This window comes from Aphis gossypii, chromosome X (genome assembly GCF_020184175.1).
Source record: "Aphis gossypii isolate Hap1 chromosome X, ASM2018417v2, whole genome shotgun sequence".
Taxonomy (NCBI): domain Eukaryota; kingdom Metazoa; phylum Arthropoda; class Insecta; order Hemiptera; family Aphididae; genus Aphis; species Aphis gossypii.
This window is the reverse complement of record NC_065533.1, coordinates 54,269,324-54,292,432: the sequence shown is the minus strand read 5'-3', so window position 1 is coordinate 54,292,432 and position 23,109 is coordinate 54,269,324. Positions and strand designations below refer to the sequence as shown.

General features: G+C 25.7%; 3 protein-coding genes and 1 long non-coding RNA gene across 6 annotated transcripts; 3 read left to right on the top strand and 1 right to left on the bottom strand.

Annotated features, from left to right (window-relative positions):
* Positions 1–1,120: 1,120 nt before the first annotated feature.
* LOC114127654 (UDP-glucosyltransferase 2-like) lies at positions 1,121–4,251 on the top strand. Its single transcript, XM_027991954.2, has 4 exons — positions 1,121–2,254; positions 2,944–3,163; positions 3,236–3,455; positions 3,526–4,251. The coding sequence occupies exons 1-4, from the start codon at positions 1,418–1,420 to the stop codon at positions 3,809–3,811; spliced, it is 1,563 nt and encodes a 520-aa protein (XP_027847755.2). The 5' UTR covers positions 1,121–1,417; the 3' UTR covers positions 3,812–4,251.
* Positions 4,252–9,724: 5,473 nt separating this feature from the next.
* Positions 9,725–13,806, top strand: LOC114127657 (kelch-like protein 2). 3 transcript variants are annotated; one of them, XM_050205454.1, is made up of 12 exons: positions 9,727–9,889; positions 9,990–10,197; positions 10,631–10,779; positions 10,842–11,073; positions 11,143–11,318; positions 11,381–11,477; positions 12,110–12,269; positions 12,349–12,461; positions 12,528–12,824; positions 12,891–13,034; positions 13,099–13,504; positions 13,577–13,806. In XM_050205454.1, exons 3-12 carry the CDS (start codon positions 10,640–10,642, stop codon positions 13,768–13,770), a joined length of 1,959 nt encoding a protein of 652 aa, XP_050061411.1. In that variant the 5' UTR covers positions 9,727–9,889; positions 9,990–10,197; positions 10,631–10,639; the 3' UTR covers positions 13,771–13,806. The 3 variants fall into 3 exon arrangements, with proteins under 3 accessions (XP_050061412.1, XP_050061411.1, XP_027847758.2); XM_050205455.1 differs by having other exon boundaries at positions 9,725–10,197; positions 12,567–12,824; XM_027991957.2 differs by having other exon boundaries at positions 9,727–10,197.
* Positions 13,807–14,420: 614 nt separating this feature from the next.
* Positions 14,421–16,111, bottom strand: LOC126551594 (uncharacterized). Its single transcript, XR_007605514.1, has 2 exons — positions 15,956–16,111; positions 14,421–15,810 (listed from the first exon to the last, which is right to left on the bottom strand). It is a non-coding gene; the product is annotated as an uncharacterized LOC126551594 (long non-coding RNA).
* A 141-nt stretch (positions 16,112–16,252) lies between these two features.
* LOC114127652 (H/ACA ribonucleoprotein complex non-core subunit NAF1) lies at positions 16,253–21,797 on the top strand. The gene is made up of 8 exons (XM_027991952.2): positions 16,253–16,524; positions 16,891–17,022; positions 17,336–17,452; positions 18,510–18,587; positions 18,813–18,893; positions 18,957–19,031; positions 20,456–20,697; positions 20,794–21,797. The coding sequence occupies exons 1-8, from the start codon at positions 16,466–16,468 to the stop codon at positions 21,549–21,551; spliced, it is 1,542 nt and encodes a 513-aa protein (XP_027847753.2). The 5' UTR covers positions 16,253–16,465; the 3' UTR covers positions 21,552–21,797.
* The last annotated feature ends 1,312 nt before the right edge of the window (positions 21,798–23,109 follow it).

Below are 23,109 nucleotides of genomic sequence, written 5' to 3'. Positions count from 1 at the left end.
CAAGTCAGCACGGGTTAACTTTATTTGATTGACCTAAAATTTCTTCCAGTTCATTTGTATATGTATACACGCAGATTTACGAAGTGAGACCAAAAATATTTTGAAATTTAAAATTAAGGAACACCCTAGTGGCTATAGCTATACATTTATTAACGTAACCACGTAAGTAACCTACCTTTCGATTTTCATAAATAAATCTGGTGTTATATTTTTAAATCTTAGTTATTAAAGTTATAAGTGTTATGCATTATTAATTACAAAATAATCTGCAATTTTCGGAATTTTGTCAACATTTGAATGTCAAACGTTTATAAAAAAAAAATTATGATATTTTATAAGAACTATAAAAAATCTTCTTTTCAATTATTAAATATTTTGTATTACAAATAATATTGTTATAACTTATAATATGAAAATAAAAACTATTTTTTATTTCAAAAAATATTTTGAAAATAATATAATATTTAGATAATATTAGTATACCTATACGTATTTAGTAAAAATCTGATTTTTATTTTTGAATTTCAAAAAATAAAATAAAATCTATTTTGTCGAAAACTCATGTTGCATGAATATTTCAATTATATGAACTTTTTTAGATTTTCCTCCCAATTATTTTAAATAGTATTTAATATTTAAACTTTTTACTCTATAAAATTATATTGTATTGCTCTATAAAATATGTTTTCAAAAAATTAAAAAACCATCATAATCAATAAATTCATCATTCGACTAAATATCTAAAATAATTAATTATATCACAGCAGTAAACAGTAATAGAAATTATTTAGAAACAATGAACGATAAGAATGGTCTATTAAGAAAATTACATTAATAAAAAAATAATACTTAAAGGGCTTAAAAAATTAATTTTTTAAATGGTTACATAACTCATTGACCTGATTAATCAGCCGTCACTAGTGTTTCAAATTAAGTTATAAGTTATAAGTCAAACAATCATACAAAATTATAAAACTATAAAACCGTAGGTAATAACTTGAAAAATATTCAATTAATAATAAAAGTAGATAAAACAACTGAAAAATAAAAACATTTAGAGACATACTGTATAGTAAACTTATCAACTAAAATTATACTGGTCTTGAAATCTACAATTATAATATTAGAATAGAAAGGTTTGCACAATAGCTTTGGGCGCTGGTACTATTGCTTTATAATTCTGCTAGCCCACTCTGCCCCTCTAGTTGTGCCTATAGCAGTTACGCACAAGTATGTGATGTTAACGCGAACACACCTACTACTGATCATTTGAACTTCATATCACAACATATGGATATTAAAAATGATTACGTCACACAGTTAACACAACAAACCAAACGACATTGAAACGCTAACCGTCCAGTGTATAACAATTCGAGCTTAAACGCGTACAACAAACGTTATTCAATTTCAAATTATGGCTTTAAAATCAAACACAATGTATTTACATTTATTTTTAATATTAATTTACACATTTGTTGGTTCGTGGATACCTACGCCCGCTGAAGGTGCGAGAATATTAGCCGTGGAGACGGTTGGAGGTAAAAGCCACTGGAACTTTATGAGCTCAATTCTTCGGGTGTTGGTGGACAACGGACACAATATCACCGTGTTCACGCCGTTCACCGGCGGAAACCGTGAAAACTATACTGAAGTGGACATTTCTATGGGATCTGCAAAACTACTAGACGGACAACTTACAGAATTGATAGATAAATACGGAGATCTGAAAAAAATTGTTGGTGAGATGTCAGTGATGAGTAGAATACTATGCAATGTGATTTATGAAAATAGTAAAATGAAAGAGATACTCGCTAATACTCGTTCTGACTTCGACGTAGTTCTAATTGAACCAATATTATCGGAGTGCGTGTCGTACCCCGCCATTAAGTTAAACTTGCCACTCATATACGTCTTGCCAGTACCAACATTGGGTATACTAGAACGAAAATTAACAGGAGACGTGTCCAATCCCGCTGTAGTTTCTTTGAATGTAGCAAAATTTGGTATTCCAAAAACACTTGCCCAGAGAGCAATCAATTGCGCTAATTTAATTTACTGCACAGTCAAATACAAATTCCACGAACTTTATAATCAATTCACCGAACCGCAAGAGTACGATTTGTACGCCCCAATCCCACCATCTTTGACATTTGTAAACAGACATTTCACAATCGAACCGGCAAGTTCAATCTCGTCAAACGTCGTCGGAATTGGTGGAATACATTTAAAAGCGCCCAAAAAGTTACCAAAAGTAAGTGCGTGTGACCTACTGATGATGTTTTGGTAAAGTATGTAATTAGGTATATTAAAAAAATATAGGTACATATATTTGTTATAACTTATAAATATATCTAAGTAGGTACACGTTTATCTTATTTTTACAAACTTTAAAAATTTATCAAAAATAGTTAAAAGAATACTGACGATAAGATCTATATATAATATTTATATTTTATAGTCTGATAATATATAATGAATGAAAAACAATAATAATAATCAGCATATTTAAGAGTCATGACTGGCATAAAAATAGGTAGGTCACTACACTATACAAGAAAAATGTTAACCGTTTACAACTATATTTAAAATATTTACCTGTTGGACACTTTTATTGGTACATAACAAATATTGATCAAATAAAATTATTAGTTGATTGAAATAGCTTATACTTAAACAACAAAATAAATTGATAAATTATACTATATAAAACCAATTTTTAATTTTAATAATTAAATAATATAATTTGATTATTGAATAATTAATAATATACATTTTCAGACTCGTAAAAATACCTATTATTGGAGAAATACCTATACAAGATAAAAATTAATTTTAATTATTTTATTCGTACTTATTGGCATTATTAATAATATCAAAGAAGTCCATTTGTTTTTATCCGAATAAATCATATAGATAATAAACTATATTTTCCATTTACAGGACATACTAGAATTTATCGAAAAATCGCCTCATGGTGTAGTTTTTTTAACTTTTGGTTCAACTGTTAAAGTTGCTTCTTTACCAGAGCACATAAAAAAAGCATTTATTGAATCTCTCGCACAGATCCCTCAAAGAGTATTATTAAAATATGAAGATGAACTAGAACCCATGCCAAACAATGTGATGACTAAAAACTGGCTACCTCAACGTGAAATTCTTCGTAATATTTTATTTATTAACATTGCTGGAATATAAATCGTATTATAACACTTAACCACCCTTTATTGACTAGTACACCCGAAAGTGAAACTCTTCATCAGCCACGGAGGTATCTCTGGATTATACGAGGCTATAGACGGCGGGGTTCCTGTTCTTGGATTTCCTTTGTTTGCTGATCAGCCAAGAAATATCGATAATTTAGTCAATTCCGGAATGGCTATTTCTATGGATATTTTGACCATAACAAAAGATGCGTTTTTAAAAAATGTTTTAGAACTACTCAATAATGAAAAGTACAAAGGCATCTTATTATGTAAATATTTAAAACAGTTATATATTTTACTGTACTCGTTTATTTTTCAGGTACTCTGCAAATGCTAAAACTGCATCGAAAATATTCAAAGATCAGCCTATGTCACCGGAAAATTTAGTTGCGTACTGGACAGAGTATGTTATACGTCATAAAGGAGCTCCACATTTGAAATCTCACGCACTTAATCTACCGTGGTATCAATACTATCTCTTGGATCTTATTGCTTTATTATTAGTTTTTATTATTTTTGTATTTTTTATTTCCTATAAAATATTGAAATCTATTTCAAAATTATTTTCAAAAGATTCTAGACATACTAAGTCGAAATCTGAATGATTTATACTTTATAGTATTACTAATATACTTCAAGGTAGGTACGAGTATTTTTCTAAACTGTGTAGCAGAGGTGGAATGCGCAATTAATGATATATTTTATGGTTATATACCTATTACTATTTAAATCTAAATTAACATAAAGCAATAAGGGGGTGCTAAATAAAAAATTAGGGTGCTATTGTGCTAAGCACACCCAAGCTCCCCAAATTGCGCCTTTGTAGTATTTTAATTCTCTTCGAAGTAAAATCACGAAGTTTCAATTTTCAACAATTTTCTTCTTAATTAGTATAGGTACTTTTATATGACAATTAATTATTTATTATTTTATTTTATTTTTTTATTTTAAGCATTGAATAATTTAGTGTCTAATCGTTATGTATTATTTAGATTGAAATAAATAATTTTTTTCTTAAATATTAAAACATAATGTGATTGAATTATATTTTTTTTAGTTTTTTAGTGTTTCTTAGTTTGAGTACCTACATATCTGTTTTAATACCTATTTAAAATACCTAGTCTCTTAATATTGGACTATTATTATTTCATTTTTGTAATAGAGAGATTAAGAATATTGTTTTATTTTTTTTATGAATAACTATCACTTTCATTTTTTTTTATTACAAAACAGGTAATAATTGGTTTACCTTTTACTTTTGATTAAAAACAATCAAATTTGTGAGTATTTCATTAATTTATTTACTATTAGACACATGTTCATGGTCTTAATTAGATGTTATAGTAACTATAATAAAATACTTTAATACTTTAGTACTTTACACTTTAATAGTTTAAAAATATATGACAGTTGGGTAATACCTATGTCCTATAATATATATAGATAAAACAATATGAAGACAAAACAGTGTAGTCACTTATTGTCAAAATATGAGTCGTAATCTGTTGTAATTTAGTTCAATATGACAATATCATCATAGTCTATCAAATGCTAAAAATGATTACTATTTATATCATTTTGTGTGCACATAAAAGATTACATTTTTTACTTATGGATTTAAATCGTATTATTTTTATGCGCTCAAAACTATAAAATGTTGTACAGATTATTCAATTAATAATATTATATTATTATTTACAATAATAAATTGTCAATTAATATGGAAATAAAAAATAGTCCATAAGTGAAAACTCGTATTTTTGTAAATTAGAAAAAATAATGATTGCGAAAGTATAGTAGTAGGTACCTTAAATTATTTTTAATTTGAAACAAACAAAGTATGATAAGTTATTTATTTTAGAAAAAACAGTTCTGACCAAAACTCGGTAGATATAACATTTAAAAATGTGTAGAATTTTAATAAGCTAGATAGGTACTATATATGCACCGAAAATTTAATAATACCTTAGTACCTTACTCTAACACATTCATATACTTGCACTAAAAATACCTAAAAATATTTAGAAAATCACCATTTAATTTGTTTTTAAGTTGCAATTTATAATAAAATACCAATATTTAAATCAAAATTTGATACAATATTTTAGATTCTAAGCTAAGCGATAAATGTATAGATTTTATAATGTGTTTTTTATGTGTGTGCCTATCATCACTTTTTGAAGCAGTAAAAATGTTAAATTATCAAAGCTCTACAAAACTCAAAAACCTAATAATTTTCAAACCATTTTAGAAATTTTATACAGTTAAAATTATTAATAAATACAGTGGATTCTGCTTAATGCTTAGTGTAGGTACGTTGGGACCAGCCCTGTTTGCCTAAATTACGCGTAGCCCATAAAAATGGAAATTAGTTCAAAAACACAAACATTTATAATATAAAAAAAAAAAAAAAAAATGTTTTTATTTTATACATGTGAACCATACAACATTGAAAAAATGTTAAATTACTGTATAAATAAAACTAAATATAACATACTAAATAAAATAATTATTTTGAGGTGGAACTGGTGCATGGAAGGCATTAGGCATACAAAACATTAAGATTTAAATAGTTGTGCATTTTATTACTTACGATAATCACTATCTTAAATAGCTAATGAAATCCAATTATATTAGTCATGTTTATAAATAAATATGTATATATGCTAAAGCAATGTTAAAAAAAATTGCCCACATAAACCGAACCGAGTGTCATATTGTGAGGTTTTTTATCACTAGTTAAATATATTAGGACCAAACCATTTTGTCCATATTATATACGCGAATGCCCATATTAATTGATGCCCACATTAGGTGAAATTCACTATAGGTATTATTTTTTTTATATCTAAGATTTGAACATTTAATAAGAGATACCTCACAAGTAGCTCTCATTTAAACCAAAAAATTTAAAAAATATACCAACCTATAATAACACAATAATTAATATTATATAACTACACCAAAAAGAAGACTAGGTTCCTTAAGCTCCCCCCCCTACATTTACGCCAGCCTATGTTTAAGATACACATGTATTTAAATTATATCACTTCAATTTTGATTATTGATTTTTTTTTTTTTTGTATTCCTATATTAAGGATAGTCCCTAGTCTTCATTATGATTTAAGATATTTCAAATTATCTTAAATCATGGTCTTCATGTGTCATGACTAGGGCTGGGATTTTGATGCGAATGCATATTTTTTTCTAGTGTTTCAAAACGTTGCTCCGTAAGTATAAAATGTGTTTTGGGCGATGCTGATTAATTTAAAGTAATTTTTATTTTGCATTTTTTGTCAAAATTAATTTTAAATGCATTTTTTAAAGATTTTGGGGAATTTTCTTAGTTTTTAGAGCATTTTTCACAATTTGTTTATAAAATGAACGAAAATTGTTGCGATTAACAAGATATTTTCGGCAAACTGCCGACGCGCCACGGTACGATTTATAAATAATATAGCACGACAATCGATTATCGTCGATAACAATTTTATCATAGCTAGGACTTTCTGCTTAAATTACCGCCGTTATGTTGTGTTAGCTAATATTATGTACTAGCAAAAATAAGTAAAAATATTAAACAATTTTTTTTTTAATTATTAATTTATAATGAATGATTAAGAAAACAGAAACAACAAAACAAAACAAGTAACAACGTACAATAATAACAAAAAATTAACTATACAATTTTTTTAAACTTTTTTATTAAGCCATAATAAATTAATAAATATAGTCATTTTTGCATTTATTGAGATTTTTAGGGTATTAAAATCCCAGCCCTAGTCATGACTTTAACCATAACTTAATTAAATTTAAGTTAAAAAATAGAATTAAGTTTATGAACACATCTTCTGAAAATTCTATTTTGTAACATATCTGTGATATTGTACGACATACAAACATTACCAAAGGACCAAGAAACAAATAAAACGACTTTGGCTCAGAGTAGATAATTAATTAATTAAACTAACAGTGGACTGCAGTCAGCGCGGGCGGAAGGCATGTGCGACCTGTGTGGTTGCACAATGCACAGGTCGGCAAATTTTTTTAGAATTTTATGGATGGCATTGTTTATTAATAATAATATATAAATTATATAAGGTCGGAATTTTATAGGATATAGGTAATTGGCACAGGGCAGCGAAAAACTTAGCACCGGCACTGACTGCAGTCGTGGTAATATAATTTTTTTACGCCGATTATACAAATACAAAAAGGGCTTGAGACCTAGAACTCGAAAGAGATACAAATGTTATTCGGTATAATTTGGATAGTTTTTGTACATGAATCTAGCCATTTGGGAAAAAAACTCTCTTAAGGCCCCATACACACTAGGTCACTAAGGACTAATGACTAGCGGCGTGAACGAAATTTTAAATCACTACAAATTTGTTTTCGCTAAAACACAAAGTATTACACACTAACGCATACGCACACGGCACACCACTTATAGTCGTAATGTATACCAAGTACGAACTGGTATAATGTAGGTGAATATCTGGTATACGATAAAATATTTCAATTAAAAATAAAACGATCAATGATAAAGTCATACCATAATCTAAATAGTTTTAAAGCTATAATTACCTATCTTTTTATATCGACCGTCATCGTAATAATTTTCTACCAATTACCATAGTATCATATTATTAAATTACTTACAATAACTATTAGCTTCAACTGAATGACCACTAGCTGTTGTTTTTGAAATACAAAATATCACATAGGTAATTGAGAACTAAAAATAAAATGAGCGTTAAATTTTAAGCTGAAACTTATCGATAGATGGCCAGACAGGTACAATAACTGTAAACTAATCAGCCATAAGTATAATAGAATTTATTTTTATACGCTTTAATTTAACTACTAAGGTACCAAACTACCAAAGTTCAAATCAATTCGCGATTTTAAACTACCGAAAAAAAAATAAACGATTTACGCTGTTTTGTGTACATCATAGTACATTAACAATAATTAATTATTACTTATTATTAATTACTATATTATAATAAACAAGTATAGGTAACTGAAATTTACATTATACATTGTACACGTCTTATTGTACTATAGTGTTTACGTTTTAAAACAAAATAAATAAAATCGTCGTTTTTGTTTAAATTTACATTTCTTTTTAATAGCAATGAGAATAACGAAGACCCATAATTATTTTGTTTACTGGTTTGAATAATAATAATCAAAAAAAAACACAGCTCTGCTGTACAATGTACATTAGGTGCCGTATGGATCATTATTATATATTTTAGGAGTGTTAAATTTGAATCCAATGATAGGTATCATTGTATACGAAAAACGATTCTGAACGAAGATGATTTGTGAAGATGGTTCCTTTCGAATGGTTAGTGAAAAGGGTGGTTTATGTTTCAATGGCCTGAATACACCTGAATTTAAGTTATTTCATAATTATTATTATAAGCTAAACTTATGGAAAATCTCGTATTAAATTTTCAACTCTTAGCTACTTATACAAATTTTTTTATGATTTATATCTACAAAATAATTTGCAAATATTCATGGTTTTAACAAATTTTTGTCAATATTTGAACTTCAAATGCTAATAAACAAAAAACTGTGCCTATGTATTCTTATAATTTTTTAATCACTATAAGAATAACTTATGAGGAACTTAGTATTAAATTTAAGTATTTTGACTTGGCCAAAAAAATTTTAAAAAAACAAATCGAAAATCGAAAAAATCGAAAATTTCAGTTGTCCATAAATAGCTCAAAAAAAGTCAAAATATTTTGAAAATTATAAACCATGTAAAAAAAATTTTAATTTTAAATACTTATATAAATAATTAATAGTTCAAAAAGAGGCAAACAATTTTTAAATCTATACAATCTAGTAATAAATAAATATACTGTGATAAGTTCAACTAGTTCAACTTCAACTAGTAGAGCAGAACTACAGTTATTTGTATTTGAATAAAAACAAAATAAGAAAATCAATTTTATCAGATATTGGTGTTGCGTAAAAATTCCTATTTTCGGTAGGTATTTCTTTAACAATTTTTCCCAATTATCAATTAAACAAAGTATAAACAATTATATTTGATCCCAGATCCATCAACAGTAACTACATTTTTAAATGCTTCAAAAATTTGAAGCTTACATAAGACACAAAATAATAAACATTTGGTAAAACAAATGCTCTTTTTGGTAGATTATCTAAAAAGTAGGGACTTATTATGACTATTTATAATTCGGAGGCGGCTTGTTTGCTTTTCGTGAGGGCTGCAAAAAAAACAGGATGTGTTTTTTTATCGAGAAAAGAATAATTACTCAATAGTATAATATTAAAATATAAATTGTAGATGATAATATTTTATTCTCCGTCGTACAGGCGAGGCGTCACTCGTGACTTATCAATGTTATGAATTATTATTTGGGTTTATTTTTGTAGTAGGTATATATAGAATGCTAATATTTCTCCGTTATCTGTATTCTACGGTCTACAATATAAATAATTGATTTTATTTACGTATTTTTAAAACGGACAATATGAATATTGAATGTACAATATTATATTATAAATACGTACAAAAATAAGTCGTTGCCAGTAAAATCGAGACGACGTCGGCGGCGGCGCGATAACGAAAATCAGGGATTTTCCGTAACACAAGTATACGAACACAATACTGGAGTGAATGAGTATACATCCATGTATTTAAGTTTATTTCATAAATCATAATTTCCATATCACAATATCACATTAATCGTGGTTTATTTTTTACATTTTAAAATAAACAATAATTTGGTTTAGCGACTGAAACACACCGCGAGTGCGTGACTAGTTTGGGGCGTTTCATCGTTTGGCCTACACCTACTAAAAGTCTAAAAAGCCTCAATTTATTTGGAAACGACTTTTTTTGTACATATTTATATATTATTGTCCGTTTTAAATCCATATGGTTAGCTTAGATTTGTTTTAAGCACATTGCACATACGAATATACTTTGAAATAACTTCCAGTAAGTACATATTAAATATTTTATTTACATCGCGACTTGTAGCAGTTTATTATTTGCTGTACATACTACACTTCAATTTATTAAATCTTCAAAATTAATAATGAAGACATTTTAAGATAATTACCTATTACCATTAATTATACATGATTACATCTACATGTATTATACTTAAATCAATGCTATTACCTATATAAATTTTTTTAATTTTAATTTTAAATCATTTATTATTTTTTTTTTTACTTAATTTAACAATAATTTATTTCATAATAGGTAGGTACCTAACTTAAAAAATTTCTCTGCAGGCCAATATTTATAGAAATTATTTTGTAGTTCTTTACTTATGAACTTATATTAAATATTTAATTTTAAGTGCTTAACGCAATAATTATGTAGTTATAAACTAATAATGATTTTTAACATATTATTTTAAAAGGTGTTAAACATGTCAGTAAACGAACTAGACGTCTTACAAACCTCAACGAGTACAAATGATTCAGAGTCAGTTATACAATTTAATGAATTTAATTATACAAATAGCTTTCACTCTATTCAACTACTTGAAGACTTAAAATCCTTACGCGAGTATGATGGGATTGATATTAGCTGCTGCAAAATAAATATTAGTAATACATTTTTGTTTTTAGTAATGAAGTTTTATGCGATATTAAATTGAGAACAGTTAATGGTACAATAGTAGTTGGACATAGAAACATTTTAGAAGCAGCTAGTAAATTTTTTCATGTAAAGTTTAGTAATTTTGATAAGGATTTTAAAGGTATTGTTGATATACTTATAAAGGAGTTAGATAGTGTTTTACAAATATTAGTTGATTATATTTATACTGGAAAAATTAAAATCACCAAAGAAAACGTAAAGGTATAATTATTTAAACTGTTGTAGATTTGTAAGAAAATTATTAAAATCCATTATTGTTTACTTCTCAAGGTTTTGTTACCAGCTGCAAAAATCCTACAGTTAGACTATGTAATTAATGCTTGTGTTGAGTATTTACAAACAGGTTTAGATACTTCAAATTGTCTTGGTATCAAAGCATTTGCTGACTTACATAGCTGTATGGAATTATCATCAAGTTCTGGAGAATTCATTAAAAAAAATTTTTTGTATGATTTCTAATTATATCTGTTGATACCTTTATAATATAAATTATAATTATGATTTTCAGACAAATGGTTAAAGGGGATGAGTTCATATCTTTAACTTTTGAAAAAGTGATAGAATTGATATCCTGTAATGATATTGCTGTTCCTTGTGAAGAAAAAGTAAGCTAACTAAAATTGATAATTACTGTATAGTTACTTATATATACGTCTATTTTGTTTTTTGGAAAATCAACTTACTTAACGTACAATTTTAATACAAAATAATCTTATGTGTGCAGGGAGGCTTAAAGTGAATAAAAGGAATCTCTAATTTTATAAAAAAAAATAAATAGTGAGTGGGATATACATATTGGACAGGTCTAGAAAACTATGCTTTATTGCTATAGCTGTAGTTATTGTGTACCTATGTATATATTATATAATATTCATATAATAAACAGTGGTCTGTATCTATAAATTACAAATAATAAGCTAAATATAATTTAACTACCTATAATAATTATTATCAATAAATTAGTGCTAATTGTGGTATTATAGAATGTTATCAAAATATTGAAATTACAAAATTTGAAATTAAATTTAATGTTTTGAAAATATATAAATATTTCTTTGATTAAAAAGAGGGAACCCAAGAATTATAATGAGACCCTTGATAATCATACACTAATGGTAATTAAACAAATAAATAGGTCTGGTGAAAAGTAGATAGAACCTCCACCACCAGTGATTTTATGAAATTTGGTGTACAGTTTGTTATATTTTAAGTTAATTGTATTTATTTATTGTTTTAGGTATTTGAATGTGTAATAAAATGGATAAAACATGATTTAGATTCAAGAGAAAAATTTTTGCCACAATTAATGGAACATGTACGTTTGCCATTATTAGCATCAAAATCATGTTTATTAAAACATACAATTGATGAACCTCTTCTTAAAAATTGTCCTAAATGTAAATGTTATTTTTATTAATATGTCTTCATTATTTATAAGTAGTATAATATCTTTTATTATTTATATAATGTTTTTAGTTAATGATATTGTATCAGAAGCATTACATTATTATCTGCTCCAATCAACTCAGTATTTTACCATTCCACAAACGATTCGCTGTAAACCTAGACAGTTTGGTGGCTTAAAAAAAGTATGATCCCATTTAATAAATGTATAATATATTTTCACAATTATTTTATCCATTTAATTTTTTTAGATTATTCTAATGTTCTTTTTTTCTGAAAAATTGAAAAAGTTTAGTACTAAATGGTATGACCCGGCAACTAATCTATATAAGAATGCAGTAGAAATGAATGATTGTCCTATGATAAGTAATATATGTGTAATTAGAGATCAATTTGTTTTTGCTATGGGAAATGTGAATGGAATATCAAGTTCTTCTGTTAGTATGCTTGATGTATCTTCACCATCACCTTGTTGGGTACCAATGGCCGATATGTTGATTGAACGAAAATATCTAGGAGTTGGTGAATTAAATGATTGTATATATGCTGTAAGAATTATACCAATACTTTACTTATTTTATACTTAAAATTTATTTTATTGCATTATATTTTAGATTGGTGGAAATGATTCAGATGATAATACTTTATGTAGTGTAGAAGTTTTTGATGTCGCTATTCAAAAATGGAGAATGGTAACTCCTATGAATATTAATAGAAGTGGATTTGGTGTTGGTGTACTAAATGATCGCTTATATACAGTAAATATATATTATATTTTTCTATTTTTATTTTGTATTTATTCAATTTAATTGAATTGTGTAGGTAGGAGGTTGTGATGGCTTAAATTATTTGAAGTCTGTTGAATGTTATGATCCCACACTTGACACATGGACACGAATTGCAAATTTGTCAATATGTCGTTGGGGTGTTAGTGTTGGAGTCTTAAATGGTGTTTTGTATGCTATCGGTGGAATTAGCGATGATGCTGACAATTTTTGCAGTGATCTTATTTCTGACGTTGATACTGATGATTCAAATGAGAATAGCAATGATGATTCAAATGAGAATAGCAATGATGATTTAAATGAGAATAGCAATGATGATAAAATCAATGATGATAGTAAAAGTATCGATAGTAGTCATCATCTTAGAAGTGTAGAGGTTTATAGACCAAGTGATGGAGTATGGTCTTCTATTGCTGATATGAATTTAGGCCGATATTATCCTGGTGATTATAATAATTTTTTTTTAAATAACTTTTGTAAAAATATATTGAATTTAAATAACTTTTTTTATATAGGAGTAGTCGCATTAAATGGTTTATTGTATGTTTTTGGCGGAGAAAAAGATAAAAATTCAAATTATTGTACTATAGAAGTGTATGATCCTAACACTAATACTTGGTCCATGAAAATATTGCCTAAGATAAACAAGAACTTTCAAATTCATAAAGGAGTAGTTGTTAATATACCACCAAATTTTATCACTAATTAGTATTTATAATAAAAAATTAATTATTAATTCTATTAATTTTGTTTTGTGAAAAAATTTGTTGTGAATTTAAATCAAGTAGGTAACTAAGCTATAAAATTAATGAGATCACATTATATCAACAAAATGTTTTATTATTTACTGTTTACATTATATTTCTTGCAACTAATATACTATTAAGAAGGATTGCTTTGTGTTTATTCTGACATCCTGTTTTAAATTTTAAGTCAATAACCAGTTAACATGATTAAATCCTGGTTTTAGACTGCTAACTGTTTGATCATCATCTAAAAGAAAAACTAAAGTGTACATTTTTTTATGTACATAAATACATTTGATGTTAAAAGTGTGATGAAATTTATCAAAATAGTAATGGATTATAAACCATTTTGAAGTTAGAAATTTAAAAAGACTTTGTTTTATATCTAAGGTTTAAAAATTAAATATAAGATATAAGATATACACTAATGTACAGTAGAGTGGTACCCACTTGTCAACCCTTTTTTTTTCGCAATTATTTTAAATAAAATGAATTTACTATTTCAACTGTCTATGATTATATCAAAAAAAGTAAAAATATTTAGAAAATTATAAACACTTTATTTGTTTCGTTACTTATTTGTTATTGCCCTGCATAAATAAAATAAACAATATAATAAATAAATAAATTATATGTTATTAATAAAATGTATTATAATTGTAAATTTAAAAATTATACATAAATATATACTGCATAGGTAGGTATAATATATACATAATATATATTATTATAATTAGAAATGAGGCCAGAACTCAGAAATATATTTTAAGATAGTTTCAAATGCATGTCGTTCCTCTACAGGCGTTCTTCATATAAATTCTACAAAGTAAGATCTAGAAATTTTTTTCCCCATGTAGAAGTAACTTTTTTTTTTTATTACAATTAAAAAAAAAATCATTAAAACTTGAAACATTTTACTATTATCTTAATTATCATTTTTCTAAATATTGATATTTCAAAATATTTCTACTAATTTTAATTTATTTATAAACAATTTTAGGTACTTGAAATGTATTTTTTTTGTTTTTTTTTTCAATAAGTTATTTAACTTGGTGAAAAAACTTGAAAATTTACTGTACAACATATATTATGTTAACCTAAGTGGTTTTTATGACAGTTAAAAAGTATATCGTTACAATTTTTTTATAAGTTCATATTTTAAAATTGAATTTTCAATGAAAATAAAGATTTTATTTATTTCATTGTTATAATTTATTTACCATTATTGTAGAGACATTTCAATATTTTTTATACAATAATATTGATTTTAAAGTTTTAAACCACTAATTGAATGAACCTAGGTATTCATAGATCACACAGTCATACTTTTCTACATTATGTTTACATATAAATATAATATACATAGGTATGTGGTTTTGAACATCTCCATACTATACAGTTATATGTATCCATACATTAATATTAAATAAAATAATAATTAAGTATCTTAATATAATTATTAATGAAATAATCATAATGTATGTTATATATTGTTGCCAAAAATAAGTTAAACCTACCACACTCAAGTCTAATAGAAAAATAAAATCCTATGACTTATTCTTATTAGTTAATACGTATTCTTTAGTAAAATATATTAAATAGTACTTATCTAATGGGTGTAATTTGACTCCTAAACGTCTTAACTTAGAATCATTTTTGATACCTAAGCGGTGGTTTAAAATTAAATTCAAATTGATTACATATTTACATTCATTATATATCTAAGTATCTACCCAATGATGAAGTATATTAAATACCTATCTAATACATAATAGACCAAATTCCTCTACATTTTAATAATTACATAAATTATATTTAGTTTCTTGTTATTAATATGAGTAGATAATAACTATAAAAAGTACAGTACTTAATTATTGATGATCTGACAATATGATATAGTACATAAATAATAGCAAAATGATATTATGGTTGTATTTTTTAATTGATTTTTATGTTTTGCTGTTAGTTTTCTAGTTTTTTTGTCCATTTGCCAATTTAAACATCTGAAAAATTATTTCATTTAATATTAACTCGTAATATTTTCATAATCGTTAGTAGGTAGGTACTATTAAGTACTAACATAGGTATTGTATTTGTATATATTAGTATTAGTATAGGTACAAAAAAAAATTAAATTAAAATATATACCTATCTAAATAATTTCTATTGGGTGAATAAAAAGAAATGACGAAGAATCGGTAGAAAAAGTCCAAGAGTACACAAGGACAAGGCATCATAAGTTTTCCAGACGTAGACTTTATTGGATCATGGATCATTGGAAAACTTACGTTTTTATCAAAATGTTATCTCTGAAGTCTGTACCTGTTGTATTTTATCTTCATTTATTATTATTTTTTTCACCGGTTCTACCATAACCTAAAAAAATATCGTATTATCATTATCATTTATCTCTCACGTGCGAGAGCCGCCGAAAAATTGTAAATGTGAAACTGTTGATATTTTCATCATAATAATGTATTGTCATTTTAGTACGTCCAAAAAATGTTAACCATAATAAAACTGTCTATACATTTCACTCGTGTACACACGTTTTTGTAAGCTTCTCAGACTTCCCAGACCAACGTCATAATATACCCACTACCTTTGCCGTCTCAAGATTGTAGCCCGTCCGAACCGTCAAACGATACCTACAACTGAATGATGGACGATCAAATTTCCGATTCGTCTGACGAATACAGTCCTAATGATAATAAAGAGTAAGTGTATTATTATAAATTCATTAATCATAACTTAAAAAATTTATCCTGGAAGTAGAACATCCGGTACATATATATGTATACTGGTTAGAAACAATTTTTTTAAATTCCATTTCTAACCTTTTAAAGAGATTTATTGCTACAATTTTATAGATTATGTTGTCTATTTTGTAGTACTTGTATTTTTAATTAACAGCACAATTATAAATTTAATCATTGTAATGTCTCTGTTATTAAATACTGAAGTGCCTAGTTGTATACTTACTAAATAACATTTTATAAATTTATTTACAATTATTTGACTATAAATGCTATTTTACATATTTAATTCTCACTTACAATTTTTTTTTTATACATATTTTATAGAACATTAATTGTAAATGGACTTTTTGGAATCGCTGATGAAGAAAATAATGTTGAGAATACTACTGCCTCTCCAGAATTTAGTAATGATATTAATATGGAAGCAGAAGTAGTTGATACAATAATGGACAAACTGTAAGAATTTATTTTTCATGTTTAGATATTGTTGTTTTTTTTTTTTAATATTATGTTTATAACTTTTAATTATTGATATTATGCATTGTTCTTTGAGAATAATTTTGGCATGATGTTTAAAATATTAAATTTATCAAATATATTATCATATAACAAATTAGACTAGTTTTGGTTTCCAACAAATCTATAACTATTTAGATTGATTATGCTTTAAGAGCAATGAGTAATAATTGATTTGATGTGTACATTATTTATTATTATTTATATTTATTTTATTTATATATATATTTTTATAATTTTTATGTTTTTTTAGTTGTAATGAAAATGATCTACATATTATAAAAACCACAGATAAAAAGAATTGTGATGATACAAATGGTGATAGTGTCCAGAAAGCTGAGAGTAATTGTTTTGGTAGTCATATGTTATGGTAAGTCACTACTTATATTTTAAAGAACTTATATTGAATAAACTTAACTTATACGGTATACTTAGGTATTTGGTTTATTAATGCTTTATTATTTTTAAATTATTTAGGTCTTAATTAATTTATATATTTACAAATTTTATAAAATTCCATAATTATTTGTTTTTAATTTAATTTTTATTTATTCAGTACTCTTTTAGAAGATAATGGGCTCCACTGAACATGTTCGTGTGGGGGCCCATGAGTTCACAATTTGAAATATAAATTCATTTAATAGTTAATATAAAATTAAATAATTACAATTTCCAATAAACGTTTTTCACATAACTAAAATATCAATATACATACATAAATACATACTTTTTTCTTTGTTTATTTAATGTAATATTAGAATGCAGTTGTATGTAAAAAATAGTCTATTTAAATAATGCATTATTTGGAAAAAAAATAATAATACGATAATCCTATACATTTGTTGAGTCAAATAAATGTGCTACTTATGTTAACATAGATAGTTACTTGTTACTAGTTTAATTATATATCAAAAATAATTATATAAGTATCAGGTTTGGTTAAACGGTGTGTGAAAATCACAAAATGAACAATTGAATTTTTGGTTTTATTTATCTATTAATAATTTTAGTATTTTAGTTTAATTTTTAAATTATCTTAATGTTTCTAAGTTGTATAATCATAAGTTCACTATTGTATCCTTTCTCTGGCTCATGTTCATCGTGCAATGTATCAAATTTGCATTTAGGCAGAAAAATTACAAAGGCAATAATAATATCATAGGTACTTCATAGGATTTTATGGATATTTTAATTTTAAAATAAGTTATGCACATTTTAAAGTTATAATATTTTACATAGTTATAAGTTATAACTTACTTTAAAATTAAGATGTTATTAAAAGTCTATGAAGTGTTGAATGCAAGTCAGAGAGAGATACAAAAATAAGCACTATGATATACTCATAAGTAGAAAAGTAGGTATATTTATATAGATAACTTAAGTGTTATATTGTATATTTGTATGCATTAATATACTTTTTTTTTTAGTTCAAAGTCAACTGATTTGGATCATACAGAATTATCACCCTCATTTGCTACAATATCTAAAAATTATGAAAAATCAAAGTAGGTATTAATTTTAAAATTTAATAGTAAATATTTGATAAAAGATATTTTGATACTATTATTTTGTTTGTCTTCAACATAGGTACTGTTGTTATGTGTGATGCTTATGGCTAATATTATGTTATCTTTATAACTATTAACTATAAATGATTATAAACACTTTTTTTTAAAAACGAAATGTAAATTTGTATTAAATAATATTGGAAGTTTTAATAATTTTTATAGGGAATGTGATGCTTCAAAAAACTCAGTTACAACACAGGAAAATTCAAAAAAATGCGATATATTGCCTGAATCAGATTCTAAGTAATTTTATTAATTTTTCTACATGTATTTTCAAAGTTATAATTTGATTGTTTTTGTTTTTAGGGCTGTTGTCGTATTATCTAAAGACAATTTACCATCAACACTCTCCTTAATTTCTACAAATTACCAAGATTCTAGGTATGTATATTATAATTTATTTTATGCTCATTTAACTAGAATTTATTTGAAAATAGAATATATTTTAGTTAATATTTTTATGTATTTTATAAACTATAAATGATAATGGACAAATAATCAAGTTAATCTAGATGTAATACAATCTTTCCACCATTTAATAATAAGGCATTTTGCCAATAAAAATTGCTTGGAAAAATTTAAATAATTTTAGCAATACAACAATGAATAATTTTAATTTATATATCATTAAAATAATATAAATTTAATAATAATTAATAAATATATTAGTTAGAACTTATAAGACATAATATAAAAAATAAAATGCAATATCATGTTTTAAAATAATTCGAGCTATTTAAAAATGAATAAATGTATACATTCATTAAAATATTTTAGGCTATTTCTCTTAAAAATGAGATAATTAGTTGAAAATTTGAATTGAATATTTCTAGAGTTATCAAATATTTTGGCACATTTAGTGCTTGTTGGATTTTCTTGCTTTTTATTGTATTATTATTTTCTATGCATAACTCTTCCTAATCATTAAAGAACATAGATATTGTTTCCTGAAAAAAATAAATAAATAACTATAGAAATCTGCAGGTATTATAGAGTTCAAAGATTATTATTTAATTATTATCTTGGAATTTTTGGTTTGGTTAGATTTTTGAGTGTACTAAAAATGAGATTTGAATATATTTGATTTTTATTTTGTATCATCTAAGCCAGTTCTGTTAATCCAATTACATATTTGTTGATGTTGGTCCTTTGGTTTTGATGACTAGCATTTTAATTATCATGTCCAATTGCCCTAAACATCATTAAAATATATTTTCATAGTTATTGATTATTCTAAATCCAATTGATAGTTAACAATTTCAACTCAAAACCCCATTTTGAAATATATTCTATATCAGAGTTGTCCAACCACCTTCTGCGGACTACTTAAATTTTTTGAAATATATTTTTTTGACTCCTCTTAAAATACTTTTTATTTTATTTTAAATAATTATTAGTAACTTCATCATTATAATTATGTCTCAATATCTTTCTATAATATAATAATATGCTTGTTATAACAAATAAAATAAAATAATAGTATAATACATTTTTCTTTTGACGATTATCAGCATGAATGTGTATGTTGGCCAGCTAAATACAAAAAGTTATAAACCATCTTTTCTTATACTATAATATAATATACATATATACTACATGATGATTAATCTATCAATTTTTATCATTATTAATTTGTTCAAAATAATACAAAACAAATTATTTTATTTGATTTATTTGAGTTTTCTTGATTTCTTTTTTAAATAATTGAGTGAGTTTAAATTAATAATTACTATAATTTTTCCATAAAACAAGTACTTATTAATTAAAAACTTAGACATTTTATTATAATATTTTATTTTTTATAGCTCTGATGACAGTGATACTAGTGATGATGATAATTCTAATGATAATGATCAATTGATTGATTCTGATAATGAAAACAGCATTATTTCTGTATCATCTAATACGTTTTTAAAAGATAATTATGTTAAGACCAAAGGAGAATTAGATATTAGTGATTTACCACCCATTGAAGATTTAAAAATATCAGTTGATGAAGCTAAATGTCAACCAGTTGGATGTATAAAAAGCGTTGTTGATACTTTAGGCAAGTATAATTTTAAAATTTAGGACTTAATCTATTTAAATATGTAAAACCCTCATAAAATATCCTGTTAATATATTTTTTTTATATATATTTTAGTTATTGTTGAAGCATTTTTAAATCAACCTGCATTGGACATTGACTCTGTATTATTTGTGGATCGAGGAAAAAGAGCTTTAGGACGAATATTTGATGTATTTGGATCTGTCACTAAGCCTTTCTATGCTGTCCGATTCAACGACTCTAACCATATAAAGACATTTGATATACAAATTAAGGAACCTGTATACTGCGCTCCTCAGACAGAATATGCAAGCTATGTTATGGTGTCTCAGCTCATGCAAATGAAAGGAAGCGATGCTTCGTGGAGAGACAATAATGAACCACCTTGTGAGTTTTTAGATTATTCTGATGATGAAGCAGAAAAGTTGGCTAAGAAAAATCGTAGACAGAAAAAATGTACACAACCTTCAGGAGAAGACAATAAAGATAAATCTCCTGATCCTCCCAGTCGAAAGGTTTTAAGGAATAATCCCACACCGAGAAGTATAACACCACGTCCTTCATTTCAAAATTCCAACAATCGGACACAACAAACATACAACCCTTGTCCTCCCAATTATAGTTACGGTCCTAGACAATTCCCGACTTATGCTCAGCAGTTAAGTTCAATGGAATTTAGTCAAGCGTATCGCCAACCATATAATCCATGGTATTATGATCCAACGTATGCACCAAGACATGACTATCCACATCGTCCTCCTTATATGCCACCAGTATATGATTATCGATCTCAACCACCAATGGATCCGAATAATCCAAATAATCGATTTTACTATCCTGACCGTTATAATTAAAATCCTTCTATTATTATGATAACAATTTTTTTTATTGTGTACCTTGTTTTTGTATTTCATTTTTTATAATGCTATTGATGTATGATCAATTATAAAAATTATTTTGATATTTTAAGCCATACTAAGATACTTGGTCATTTTTTGTTTTTGACGGGTACTGTTCGTTGTCTAAGCTTAGTATATTTAAGTAAAGTTTGAAATGCAAAAATGTATTTTGCAATAAAAATAATTTTTTTTAATGCAATATTGATTACTGTTTAAGTGTATTTGATTTTCTTAAATATAGATAATATTACCTAAATAGTTTGTAAATAAATTGTAATAATCAATTACAATTTAAAATTGATACATTAAATAGTACTTAACAGGCTCTAAAACAAAAAAAAATTATATATATATATCAAACAGTTTCCTGTATAAATTAGATTTAGAGGAATATGAATCATTAAATATATCAAATTACGTATATAAAATTAACTTCACAACAATCAAGTGTTAAATTATTATATTGTTATACATTACTGATGCATGAGCATGTGGATGTTATCAGTTATCACCATTTCTTGCAGGGCCTAATAAAAAAAGCATACTATGCAAAATATTGAATACACTTTGGACATAAGTCATAGACCATTGTTTATCTTTTTAATAATCCGTTCTTTACGATTAAGGTATTTGAATTTTTAAACGATTAATGAGAATTTATTAATTGGAATATTTTACTCCTTATACCTGCACTATTATCTTACTTAAAATTCAAAATTTTATATTAAAAAAATATTCGTATATGTATTATGTATAGAATAGATAGAAGTTAATAGTTATAGCAATCTTTAAATTTTATAATAAGTCAATTCACTCTTAGCATTAAAGCTTACTACTCAAAATTGGAACTGTTAATCATACTATGTATTTGTGTGTCTATTACAAAATATATTGAACCTAAGTACAATTATTATAACTCAATGTATCTATTATCTGTTGTTACGTTTGTAAGACGATAAGAACACTATGTGTGTGCAATAGGTCGGGTGAGTATTTTAAACCATTCGTTTTAAAGGATTCAAAAACCCTATACTGATAGGCAACTTTCTAGACTTTCGCGATTTTTTTGATGCCATACTGCAAGAAGTGGTCTTGGTCTGCTCGTTAGCTAACCGAGTCGACAAGCAACGTAGGACATACTACAATACTACGTCATAAGTCATAAGGGATAGTCGGAAAAATATCTATTTATTTTTTTTGGGGGGAGGGGGGTTTAAATTTTCATTATAAATAAATAAACATATTTATGTCTTAAAATGATTGTATGTTTTATAAAATAAGAGACATTTCTGAGGGAGGGTTATAACCCGTTAACCCTCCCCCCCGACTATACCACTGATTGTGGTATCTACTACAATGTTCCTACTGTCGCTTTACAGGAGTCAGTGGCTGGTATATACTATATAGTTATTACTATACTATAGTATACTATACTTATATTATTATATTAAATTATTATAACTGATATTTTAATAATATAATACTAAACATCTTTTTCTTGTTTATTAAAATG